Source organism: Trachemys scripta, chromosome 15 (assembly GCF_013100865.1).
Source record: "Trachemys scripta elegans isolate TJP31775 chromosome 15, CAS_Tse_1.0, whole genome shotgun sequence".
In the NCBI taxonomy this organism is placed as follows: domain Eukaryota; kingdom Metazoa; phylum Chordata; order Testudines; family Emydidae; genus Trachemys; species Trachemys scripta.
In genome coordinates, this window is record NC_048312.1 from 10,483,830 (window position 1) to 10,497,065 (window position 13,236).

General features: G+C 43.3%; 1 protein-coding gene across 1 annotated transcript in view; it reads left to right on the forward strand.

Annotated features, from left to right (window-relative positions):
• Window positions 1–309: 309 nt before the first annotated feature.
• TMEM132C (transmembrane protein 132C) overlaps window positions 310–13,236 on the forward strand; it is a 293,156-nt gene continuing 280,229 nt past the window's right edge. Inside the window, exon 1 of the mRNA XM_034791295.1 lies at window positions 310–822. Within this exon, the coding sequence (XP_034647186.1) occupies window positions 738–822 (85 nt within the window). The 5' untranslated portion in view covers window positions 310–737. The remainder of the gene's footprint in view (window positions 823–13,236) is intronic.

The following is a 13,236-nucleotide window of genomic DNA, read 5'->3' on the forward strand; positions in this document are numbered from 1 at the left end:
CTGGGCAGGGGTCTCCTTTCCCTCCCCGGCCAGCTGTCTCCCCTCCTCTCCCCACTGCCTGGGCTCACAAGCCGGGGGCTCATCCCGCCCCCCCAAGCTCTCTATCCCTGAGCGCTGGCTGTTGCTTTTCTGCCCCGGTGCCCCCACTCCCGGCTCTAGCTTGTTCTAGCCCAGCGAGGCCAGAAATCCCGCCCCGGGGCTTGGGAGGCTCCCAGGGCGGGCAGCGGGGGAGGAGGGCGGGCGCTGATTGGAGCCCGGGCTCGTTCAGCCCCCCGGTTACCGCCTCCGCCGGGCGAGGGGGTTTCTGTCTCCTCGCTCGGAGGAAAGTCCGGCTGTGCGCGCTGGCGGCGAGATAAAGGCAGGGGCAGAGCCGGCTGGGGAGCGAGGCGGATCTGTGCTCTCCGAGCTGGGGCGGTCCCTGGGTGCTCGCAGCCGCAGCTCTCCGGCGCGGCGCCCCTCGCTGCTGCAGCCCAGCGCCCGGCTGGAAAGTTGGGTCCCGCGGGGGAAGTTCCCGGCGGGTGCGGAGCCCGGCAGCATGGGGCGCGCGTGTGGCTACAGGCAGGGCTGATCCCCCTCCAACCCGCCCCGGCAGGCATGGAGAGGCGCCCGCCCGGGGCGTGAAGGAGCCGCTGGGGGGGCTTGCAGATGGCTCGCCCGGAGGTGGCCGCGGGAAGGGAGAGTTAACGGGGGAGCAGCCTCTTGGAGCAGCGCCCGGGACATCCCTCCCCACCACCACCATGGGCCCCGTGGGGTTTGCGGCCAGGACCAGTTTGCGGCTCTGCTCCGCGGCCAGCCTGCTGCTGGGAGCGCTGCTTTGCGAAGGTAAGCGAGCCGGGGCCGCTTGTCACAGCCTGGGGAAACGGGGAGGCGGCCGGGCGGGATGGGTTTCACCGTGTGAATCAACCTGGATCGCGGTGCCCCGCGCATGGGGGAGAAGTGCGGTTCAGGAGTTGATTCGGATCCAGCTCCCCGAGACCCTGGGCGATCTCCCCCCTTCCCCCCCTTGCAGGTACACGCAATCCCCGAGTTTAGCGCCTTAGCCGCCTCCTTACACAAGCCTGTTGCGTTCCCCCTTCCTTGCCCCCTTTTAACCGATTCCCTTGGCGTCACCTGTCGTGTTGTCCTGGAGAGAAACTCTGGGGAGCAGGAAAACGGGAAGTTTCCCTTTTTAAAGTCTCCAGGCTGGCTTTGAAAGAATACCACTGTTCCGTATCGATCCAGTTGCAATAAAGAGATCTTATCCTTACGGGAAATGTCCCCATTCATCCCGGGGCAGAACTCACAGAGGAAACTGAGTCCGATGGAGTGAGGAAGTCATGAGTGATCTCGATGACACAGTGATTAGCCCAATGCAATAGCGTCCTACTAGACTGTAGGAGAGAGTTGCAAAGTAATCTCCCTTGAGAAGCGTTAGAAGTGTTGTATGGGCCTGTACCAGACGCTAGGGAACAAGAGACAGGAACAATCCTGCCTTGGCAGTAAGCGTGGCTGGATGGTTCATAGATGCATAGACTCTAGGACTGGAAGGGACCTCGAGAGGTCATCGAGTCCAGTCGCCTGCCCTCATGGCAGGACCAAATACTGTCTAGACCATCCCAGATCTCAAAGTTCTTTTCCATCTTTGTGATCACAAACTGGGTCGGTGTGTCAAAGCCACATTTTCCTCCAGCTGATCCAGTGCAGTGAAATGTGCTATGTGGATTTTTATGGAAAATTAGAGGCAGGGTAGGTGCCTGCTAATAGCACCTGTTTCTGGGATCAGCTCTATGTGGTTGTGGGTGCTAACATAATATTAATCATAACTTTTAGGGAGGGAAACGTGTCTAGTCCCATGTCATTTTTGTTGCTCTTGTCCTCTTAAACTGTGAACACCTTCATTTTGCATTTTACCCTGTTGGTCAGCGGTGCGGGTTGACAGACATAAGAGGATTACTAATAAAAAGACTCTTCATTGTTTAGTCTAGTCCAGTCCTGCCAGCCTTTTTCCTAGGACAGTTGAACGTAGAGACTGCCGTGATGTATATAGAGTATCGCAGGAGTGGGGCAAGAGCACATTAAACTGATCAGTGACCATTTATAAAGGGGCTTTTCCCAAATTGGTAGGGAAAGCACAGTGCTTGACAGAAAATTGCGTGGCATGCTCAATGCCAGTAATCTTAATACCCGTTTATTTTAATGTACTGTATCTCAGTGCCTCAACATGCTAGAAAAGGGCTAACGTAAAATATGAGATTGCATTGAGGGCTGCAGCCTGGAGGTGAGAATGGTATTAGCCGCAGTCTCACCTGGGGATATTGCAAGCGCCTCAAGCTTCTTAAGAGGGCTGGAGTTTTAGTTGGACAGTGCAGCATCCTTTCTGTAAGGTTGTTCTTGGGAGTCGAGCCTGAAACAGGCATTCTCATCAGTCTTCAATAAAATGGGGAGGCAATATATGGGAACTCGTATCAGACAAGATTTGTATAACGGAGAGCCTGGTAGGTGCATTGTCTTCCAGAGAGGTGGGGGAAAGGACCACAGTGAGAGGTTATAAACAACCAAGCTTTGGTAAGCTATTTCTCCTTGCTGGAACCTGGGTCCGTGTCAGCTCAACTCTGTGGTAGAAAAGTCTTCAGTGGAGTCAGAGCTAGGCGCTACCAGCAGCAGTTGTTGGGAGCTTCTGAGATGCTTCGAGAATAAAAAAAAAATATTAGTTCCCTGCAGGGAACTAAAGCAAAGCCTGTCAGTGAGGGATTTGCCATTCAGTGTTAGGCTGCACAGTATTAAGGAGAAAAGAGCCAGTTAATTAAACTTATTAACTAAGGTGTTTGTGTGGCTTCCTTGTGAGGCCTTAACAAGTGTTTTATTTGCTCTCCCCGTGTGTATTTTCACTCGTATTGTTGGCCTCAGTGGATGGTGATTGTTTCTGAGAGCTGAAGTCCCACTAAATGAAAGTCACTTTTTAGCCCCCAAACCAAACTATTTAAATGTGCTGAGAAACTTATTATTATGGACAAGTTGTCATCTGGTGTTTAAAGAGCTATATTTACTTCTCCGAACTCCTTAGCATCTACTATCAGGCCTGAATTTCCATGAGAATTTCTCCTGAAACAGTGCTATGGGCGTCAATGTGGCATTTTACTATGGTTATGTGATCTGGCTAATAATGCTAATTCATTCTCAAGAGAGAAGCCTGGCATTTAATTTAAAACTTGCCTTTAGTCAGATCCAAATTTGTAAAAAGTCAGCTTGCAAACACATAGATGCACTTTTGCACATGCACAAGTTTTACGTGCAAAACACCAGACCTGTGTGCCCCAGTTGGGGGTCAAGTGTGAAATTATATGTACACAAGTAAATCCCTGGTGCATCTGTGTTCCTTTCAGGCCTGTTTCAGGAAATGATCTCTGTGCAGCAAAGCACTAAAACACATGCTTAAATCCTATTGAAACAAATGGGACTTAATCACTTGCTTAAAGTTAAGCATCTGCTTAACTGCTTTCCTGAATCAGAGCATTGGTATTTTGAATATGTAAGTCAAGTGTGCAGATTTATTTTTGTAAATGTAGTCCATAGATAATTCTTAAGAGTAAGATTAGTTGGGGGAGTGAACAAGAATCATAGAAGCCAGAAATGCAAAAAAGGGAAAATTAATAAGCCTTTAAAAATGACTGCAGTTTCTCAGATGAAATGTCAGTTCATTTGCACACTTAATTTACATACACAATTAATGGTTGTACATGCAAATTATGCTGATTTATACATGTAGTTATCTGACTTTTGTGCACCGTCAGAATGATTTTTTTTGGTACACAAACACACACATAATTGCTCACAAAGTGATAGGTATATTCTAGAAGGTTGGATTCTCCTCTCAGTTACACCGGTGTTAATCAGGAAGAATGCCATTCAAATCCATATAGCAGAATCAGGCCCACTGTTCCCAGCGCTGAATCCATTCTGGATATAAACTTGTCAAACAATGGGGTTTACACCACTGCATTTGGAATTCCATTCCATAGCATGACACAGCTCAGTTATAAAGGTTTTCCTAAACTTTTTATTAGTTAATTTCACCACTTTAGTGCTAGTTAAGAACACAGCAGGAATTCACAATCTGCTAAAAATATAACAGCATGGAATTAACTTTCCATTTTATGTAGCACATTTCTAAAAGAAGCTAAGCAGCCTATTAATTTTTAATATTGGTCTTGTGTTAATATTTTGTGGCAGAATCTGAAGCTTTGTTAACCATCCTTCTGAAAGAAAATATAAACTGTTCTAGGTGAAAGGATGTAGAATAGATGCATCCGCTCTTGTATGCTTTTGAATGTTTAGCTGTGTTGTGTAATGGAAAAAGGAATTGCAGATATGGATCCAGTAACATCTCTCACAATGAGTAATGTGGCTGGCTCTTGAATTAAAAGATGGGGCTTCGTATGTCTTAGTTCATTGCTTTATTCCATACAATGTGCCATGGTAAACTTAAACTTTCACAAATATAGTATGCTTCTGGAGGTGAGAGGGGAGGAATTTAAATTTGGATTTAGGGCCTGGTCTGCATTTTTAAAAATCAACTGAAGATACAGATGTTCAGAACCTATTAAATTCTCTTCTGGGGAGTGTACCTAGTAGCAGTGGCATGAGCAAAGGGAAAATTCATGCTAAAAGTTGGGAAAGGTTAGTTTGGGGAACAATCTCCCTAAGGGAGGTGTTGGAAGCCTCATTGCTTGGGATGTCTAAAACTAGACTGAACAAAATGCTGGTGAATATACTGTTGTAACCATCCTGCAGTAGCCTCAGCTGATGGATGAAAAAAATGACCCAATGGATATTTTTCATCAGTTATGTCTTTAGTATGAGCCCGCACTTTGGTAAGCTACTGGTAACATGCACAGTAGAGAAATAGCTAACAGTTTGAGGATAAATTGCTGTTACTAAGTTTTTGAACTGACACCCCATTGAGATGAATGGGAGCAAACTGTTCCTGTATGTGTGCAGAACTGGATCACGTTCAGAAGTATGGTTAGTGTGTTGTGGTGTTTGTTTGTAACCACAAGAGCTAGAAAACAGAGGTGTGCGAATAATTCCTTTTTGTGGATAAACCAAAAAAACTGGGCGTCGGAGGGAAATGTTTCAGTTCTACCCAAAACAAAAATGTTTTCAAATTTTCAGCAAACTGAAATGTTTAGTTTCATGTCAACTAAAACATTCTGGTTGACCCAAAACAAAGTTTCATTTTGATTTTGAGGTTTAAGAAAACATTTAAATACAATTTGCGGGAAATTGCAAAACAAAATGTCTTTTCAAAATAAAAAGTCAAAATTCTTTGTTTTGGAAATACTGAAACAAAGCTTCCGTGTTTCCAAAAAAAATTTCCAACTGAAATAATTAAGCGAAATTGACCCAAATTTGCAAATTGTTTTGGTCAATGCACTTTTTTTTTTTTTTTTTGGCGGAAAAAGGCTTTTCATGAAAAATTTTGCCTGACTGTACTAAAATTCATTTTAATGAAAGCTTAAATTCAGAAGGTGATGAGGTCACCAATGAAGTGTCAGAATAGCCCAATCTGGTTTTCTTTAAGCCCTGGATAAAGCTTAGAAAAGTGACATGTGACGTGGCTCAGTGGTTCATCACCACCAACCCTCTGCGTGGGGTATCGCTGATTAGAACTTTGGCAGTTTCCCACTGCTATACTAGATGCATGCTGGATGTTTAGAGGGAGACAGAAGATGTTATGCTAAAAAGTGTAAAAGAAAAGTCGTACAATGAATTGGGAAACCCCTGAAGAATTGTACAAAGGCTGCAGTTGGAAATCATGTAAATTTGGGGTTGGAGAAGCTAAACTGAGTATAAGATAAAGAAACAAGATAAATGTTGTAGAGAAGATATGAAAATAAGACATCCTCAGGTGTCAGTCTCAAAGTGATAATTATTTGTTGCGTGGTTTTGAGGCTATCTGTCTAGCTAATCTAAATAGGAGGGTGATCTACAGGCTAAGGCTCTGGACTGGGAGTCAGGAGATCTATGTTCTATTCCCATCTCTTGCCCTGCCCTGTGATTTTTTTTGGGGGGGAGGGGGCTAATCACATCCCCTCACCGTGCCTCTTCCCCCTTCTATTCTTTGTCCGTCTTGACTATTGAGTTAGACAATTCTTCCTGGAAAGGATTTACACTTTGTGTCTGTACAGTGCCTAGCACAATAGGACGGTGACTTTTTTGAATCCTCTACGCAATACCATAATACTGCGATCCTGTAATGTTTGACTCAAGCGATTCAAATGATTGTGTATACAGTTATATTTTTCGATCTGTTCTTTGGTCAAGAAAGTATTGCTGGTTATTAATTGTAATTTTGGTAAATAAAATTTGGCATCGAGACACATCGCCTATTTACATAAATACATAGGGCTAAAATCAAGTTCCATTAAAATTAGTTTGATTTCAATGAGACCAGGCATCAGTCATTGATATAGTAACTTTAAATTGATTTTGATCACCTCTTGTTTTAAGTCTTTTAGAGATATGGGGCCAAACTCATCTCTGGTTTTACTCAATAGCGTGTGGCCTGATGACCTTAAATTAAGGTTAGGAAACCATTTTGGCTCAGCAGACATATCAGAGAATGGAAATAATATTATCTTTCTTTTGTCTTAAAGTTGAGGGTCTGCTGTGTCTGGGGTTATCTTGGTTCTCTCATTCTGGACCTATGTGATTTCACTCACGCCGCGGTAAATCAGGAATGACTCCAGTGGAGTCAATAGAGATATATCCGCATAAGAGATATTGGAATGAGACCGAAATTTCATAGCATGGTGCCATCCTCGGCCAGGTCATATTGTCGTTCAATTTTAAGGAAGAGATGGAAACACAAGTGTCTTCTCCTGCTGAGGCAATAAGATTTGCATGGGAGATTAGCATGAACATTGCTTTTGTAGTAGATTTGTGAAAACTTTGGTCCATGGGGAGGAAAACCAAATTCTGGTCCGACTGAAATAAACCAAATTAAAGCCACTTTAATAGTGAAGGAGGGTGTTCACATGGGGTTGGTCCTACTTTGAGCAGGGGGTTGGGCTAGATGACCTCCCGAGGTCTCTTCCAACCCTAATCTTCTATGATTCTAATGTGGTTTAACTAATCCACTTTAAAATCACACAGTTAGTTAATTCAGATGAACTTTTCTGGATATTCCCGTGTAGACATGCCATTAGAGAGAGAGAGAGAGAAAGAACTAGTTCACACTCCTTTTTGGTTTATGTATTGTGTTTCTTGACTGGTAGCAGGAAGAAAGGGGCATGTATTACAAGCGACCACATTTCATCATGGCTTGCCTGATACCTAGGGTGACCAGATAGTAAGGGTGAAAAATCAGGACGAGGGTGGGGGATAATAGGCACCTATATAAGACACAGCCCCAAATATCGGGACCATCCCTATAAAATCTGGACATCTGGTCACACTACTTATACCCTGTGTCTGGCAGATGTTTTATAACATTCCTTAATTTAGCTGTATCTCTTCTTTATGGTAACATGCAGTAACCTGCTGGCCACCAAACTTGTCATGATGTAGTTTCAAATTCAGTTGTCCTGGCTTGCTGTAGCAGACATGGAGTCCCTTATATTTTATTCAGCCTTCCTACAGACTCCAATACCCAAGGAAAAACAGTTTCACACTGTTCAGCTCTTCAAACAGCTGTACTGTTTTGTGTTCTGTGGATTGGCTCAGGCTCTAGTGACAGATGTGACCCTTTTGAAACCGGAACAGACAAATGGTGCATTGAAAGTTCATAGCTTTTGCTGTATCCTCACTTAGAGGCATCCGGTAAAAGCCTGGAGATGCATCTAGCTTTGGAAATAATTTTGCTCCAGCACTGCCTGTGTCTGTTTTAGTTAGCGAGTGGAAATGCTCTCTTTATCTATTTGTTCACATTTTTTTGGGTCAATACACCGCCTCAGGTCACCATTTTTCTTTTCAGATGTAACTAGTGAATTGACCCAGTAAGTCAACTCTTCTACTTTCCTTGCTATTCCAAAGAATATTAATCTGTCGAGCCTGAATTCTATAAACAACGTGTCATCCCCATCACTAAAATCACAGGAATCTTTGCACTACTGGTCAATCAGCCAAACTTTCTTTAGGGGAGTACATTTTGGCTAAGTGGTTCCTTGCCACTACACTTAAGAAATGCATTAATGCCTCTTCTCGTCACTGGTTTCTTGGGTCAGTAGCTTTGTGCTTGGAGACATCCTTACTCTGGCACTTCTTTGTCTGGAGTAGCTCGAATCATGCTAATCATAGCTCCACTGTCATTATCAAAGCCTTTATAGACAACTGTGCAGTTTCAGTGGCTTGACAGATGTAAACAGCTAAATGAGGCTCCCTAAGTAGACACTTATTATATATCCCACTAAGTGTTTAATCTGATTCTAACGTCCTTCAATGGGTTAATGTCACGAGTGTTGTGTTTAACGTCAAGCCACTACCCTGTTATTTGGCAATTTTCTTCTAATACTGTTTTTCTAGTTTTCCTCTACAACTGTAAGTGAAGAATACATTTTTACAGGAGTAGGGTTGTTCTTTTGTGTTTTTAGTTTTTTATCATTCATTCAGAAAATAAGAAACAATGTGGGGGGAACACAATAATTCCCATTTCTATTCTTGTCATCATAATTGTGTGCTCTGTGTTACTTGTGTTCATCAAAGGACAAGGACTGCGTGTTCCTGTTTTTAGATTCGGATACACAAGTCTGCTGCAGTGGGAGGCTGAGAATTGTTAGAGTGAATTGGCCTTTTCCATAATATGAAGAAAACAGTGAGCCAAAGAACAGTGTTTAGGAATTTGACATTTATATGAAAACCTTGAAGAAGAATGGGGGGGGGGGGAATAAAAAATAGAGTGAAAGGCTTTCTCAGTTATGAAAAGAGACCTTTTTTGTTTGTTATATTTTTGGAAGGAACAAAACCTTCATGGTCTCTTGCGCACATCTAAAAGCCAGTTTTACTGTGCACAAAAAGAGTCTAAAGTAAATAAAACGCATGGTGCAGTCCCATCGTGTTGGTCTGGTGTAACTGAAGTGAGAATTTAGCCCATATAATTTTGTTCTCTTAATTAGCATAGAATCATAGAAGTTAGACGTGAAGTGCATCTACCTTGTCAATGCTGGATTCCTCATGCCAGTGCAGGATTGTTCCTGTGTCACCTAATAGAGCCATCAAAAATTTTCAAACCCAGTTTTCTATCAGAAAATGCAGTTTTGTCAAAATTGAAATGTGTTGCATGAATGTGTTGGGTTTTTTTGGATGAAATGTTTAAACGAGAGAGAAGTCAAAACAAATACTTTTGCCTTTCTCACTTTGTTATGGTGTCAAATTGTTTCATTTCAGTAAGGTAAAAATGTTTCATTTGGACATCATTTAGATTTTATATTATATCAAAATGTTAATGTTAGAAATTATAATGTTTTGACATTGTCAAAAGGATTCAACATGATGAATTCAAAATGTTTTGATGGTTTCAAATTAAAAAATAGATTTTTCATTCTGTGCTAAATTTTGGCTTTTCGTTCTGATTTGGAATGGAAATTCCATTTTCTGATCAATTTTCTTGTCTAATACTTGGAGCAATACAATTTTAATTTGTTCCTGTGACACCACAGAATTGAGATGGTTGGCTGGCATGGTTTGCATTGAACATTCTATGCAGGGTATTAATCACTGAGAAATTAGAGAAAGTGAAAAGGCACTACGTAAACCATGCCTTTTTGATTTCTGCCTCTATTTTTTATCTGTCTGTTGACTTAATATTGTTTGCTTTTTACAAAGTCAAAATCATGGGTACATTTAAAAAAAAAAAAATCTTTACCTCCCCACAGAGAGAACCTGTAACTTTTTGTGCATGTTTAACTTAGAGATGCCCAAAGACAAATGTACTGTTTGTTTTTTTTCCCTCCAGAATTGGAAACGAATAAATGAAAGGTTGCACATTATTCATATAGGCCAGGCTGGTAGCACTGACTATTATTAAGATTGCCAAACACTTCCCATAAGACCTGGTTTTCAGTTGCTTATAATTTGCTAAATTTTAACCATTTGGGCTGAAATCTTCCCTGCTGGGTGTCTGTTTGTTTGATGCCACTTGATGGAATTTCTGGGATTTTTAGTTTGTTTTTAAAAAAAATAAATCCCAAACCCTCAAGAAATTACACACACAAAGAGCTACATTAAAATAACATGATTAAGGTTGCAAAGTCCAGCGCGAAATTTAGGAAATGCTAGGAAATTTAGTTGCCTGTGCAAACTTAATTCAACCCCCCTTAAGGGTACACCTTATGATACAGTCTTTAAATGCATTATCACATACTACTTTTTTTCCTCAGGACCCCTGCCTCATTCAGTGCACAGGATGGGCCTGTTCTTGTGATGAATCAAGGTTGTGTAGTAAAGGAGAGAGGAGGCTGTTGTGATTTAAGACCATTGGGATGCTGCCCTGGACAACTGGATTCTTTCCCTGCCCCTATAAATTAGGGATGATATCCCAGGGATGAAGCTAGCTTAGAGAGAGAGAGAGAGTGGGCCCGATTCAAAGCCTACTGAGGTCAGTGGGAAGCTTGTCATTGGCTACAATGAATGCTGGAGTAGGCCTATTATGAGATCTCCTGGTTCAATGCCTATGAGAACCTTCTGTTGACTTCACTGGGCTTTGGGTCAAACCCGCTCTCACTCTGAGCTAGCTTCATGACTGATGTAACTTCAGCTGAGTGACATTAGGGAAGAATCTAGCGTTTTTTTTTTTCTCTCCCTTGTCTTTACTGTCCCTATAAGTGATTTCAGAGGTAGGCAAAAAACTTGGTCATCCTGTGCCACAGGATCATGGACTAGGGTTGAGGACTGTAGCCTTTTAATACTGATGGGTTGGTATTACCAATGGTATCTTACAGGGCCGGCTCTGGCTTTATTGCCACCCCAAGCAAAAAAAAAAAAAAAAATCGGAGCGGCAAAGCAGGGAGAGGAAAAAAAAAAAACGTGCAGGGCTGCCGGAGCATGTGTGCAGGGGGACTCCCGGTGCTGCAGATGTGCCCCGGGGAGGAGGAAGGAGCAGTGGGGAGAGACAAGGGGGGCGGCCAGGGCTTCAGCGGGGCGCTCGCCACGCGGCCCCGACTGCCATGCCGTCTGCCAGGAGGGCTCCGCGCCGCTCCGGTCGGCGGGGAGGGAAGGACGCGAGCTGCCCTGCTGGGCGTGCTATAGACCTGGCATCAGCTGGGGCAGACGGAGCGCGCAGCCCGCTCCCAGCAGGGCACTCCCCTCCTCCGCGCCACCGCCCCCTACAGGGCGGCCAGAGTGGCGAACCAAAAAAAAAACCCTGCTGTGCCGCCCTAGGATTGGGCAGAATGCCACCCCGTAGAATCTGCCGCCCCAAGCACGAGCTTGCTCGGCTGGAGCCTGGAGCCGGCCCTAGTATCTTAGACCACAGTGACCTGTGCCAAACGTTCAAGCTCTTGAACGATTACAGTATCCGGGTTAGCACAGTGAGAACCACCATTAGAAATATCCTTGGATTTGGAGACTCTAGGAGCACAGGAGGAAGAGTGAGTGTTACTTATGGTCATAAGCTATTTTTATTAACAATTTAATTGAGCAGATGAACAATGCCAAAACTACAGAGAGAGAGAGAGCAATCATAAGATGTCCAGCATCAATGATTTCATACTCACATCGCTGGGGATGAGTAGGGTGATTATCAAGTGGACGTCCTGTTGGCTGTTTCCTGGTGTGCTTCCCTATTCACTTAGGCTAGGCAACACCTTTTACCCTGAGTTTTCATTTACCCCCACAGCCCCTTTTTCCTTATTGGCACTTCCACATCCCATGAATTTTAGGGTGCTCCATTTCTCAGAGGCAACCCCCTTAGTTCCCCTTAGTCTCATTTTCATCTATGTCAGTGAGTTACCATAGCAACTTGAGGTTAGTGCAGAATCCCCTGAAACGTTACCGTTACGCATCTTGCGGTATTAACTGGTACATTGCGTTCCAGTCTATTGCTGCATAGTTTCCAGAACAGCAACACTTCACACATCTTTCACTGTCCTCTTACATTTTACTGGTACGGGGTTATCTCTCTGTCAGCTGGTCATGCCAACCCGTTTCAGGCCTGAGGCCTTCCATAGCCAAGCTACATATGTTACTGACCTAAAGCCTGTAGGCCTTGGGTTACAGCCTTAATACACACTCATCAGTGATACATGCTTATTAGTCCTGTACCACTGTGGTGTAATCCTACTTATACCTAACCACTTAAACCTGCAGCTCAAATCTAATCTATTATCCATACTTTGATTACATAATTTGTGTGTGTATGTTTGTGTGTGTGTATATGTGCACGCTCTCTCTCTCTCTCTCTCTCTCTCTCTCTCTTAGTTAAAATGACTTAATTAGTTAATGGCCCATCCTTACTTGGCTGCTACAGCATGTTCATTCCTCACACTGATCTGCACTACTTCCTTCAGTAGAATTATTCATGTGCTAGTGGGGACGGTAGCTATGGAGTATCCATTCTTTAAACCAGATTTATTTTTACAACAACTGGGAGAAAGTTTTTTGTTTTTAAAAATTCATGTGTCTTTAGAAATAGCCAGAATATTTTGTTTGCACTCTGTAGAATCAAACAACTGATCGCTCTGCTGGCATGAAATAAAGAGTAGCAAATACAATAAATAACTACTGTGGAGAAGATAATATAGTATTGACTTGTCAGCATCTGTTAATTTTCACTGATCAGAACACCATGGCAGAGACAGACCGAATCTGATTGCACCCTACTGATCCTGGACGAGTGGCTGTGAATACTGTTAGTCTGTAAACTCAGGAAGGTTTCTGTATGGGGACAGATTTATTTGAAAACTCCTAAATGGATGACAAAGTAGTAATGTGATCAAACTTCTCAATAACTTAGTGCTGCCACTTTTCAAATGCTTATTTTTTAAGTAACTATTTCACTTTGATTTAGAATGTTCCTAATTAAATCCACCTGACTTGGATTTGGCAGGTATGTTTGGTGCTTGCTACTACCTTTTCACAGCTCCTGGTGCGCTGTGGCATGCTTGTTTGATGGAAGAGAGAGTTCTCCTTGCATTCAGTTGTAATTTGGGATTTGGACATCGGCCATATGGAGGCTTAGAGCGTTTCTATGGGTAGTGTGACAAGAAAGAGCTCCACTTTTTGTGGAGGCAGCGTTTTTGGCCTGTAGTGATTGCTCAATGA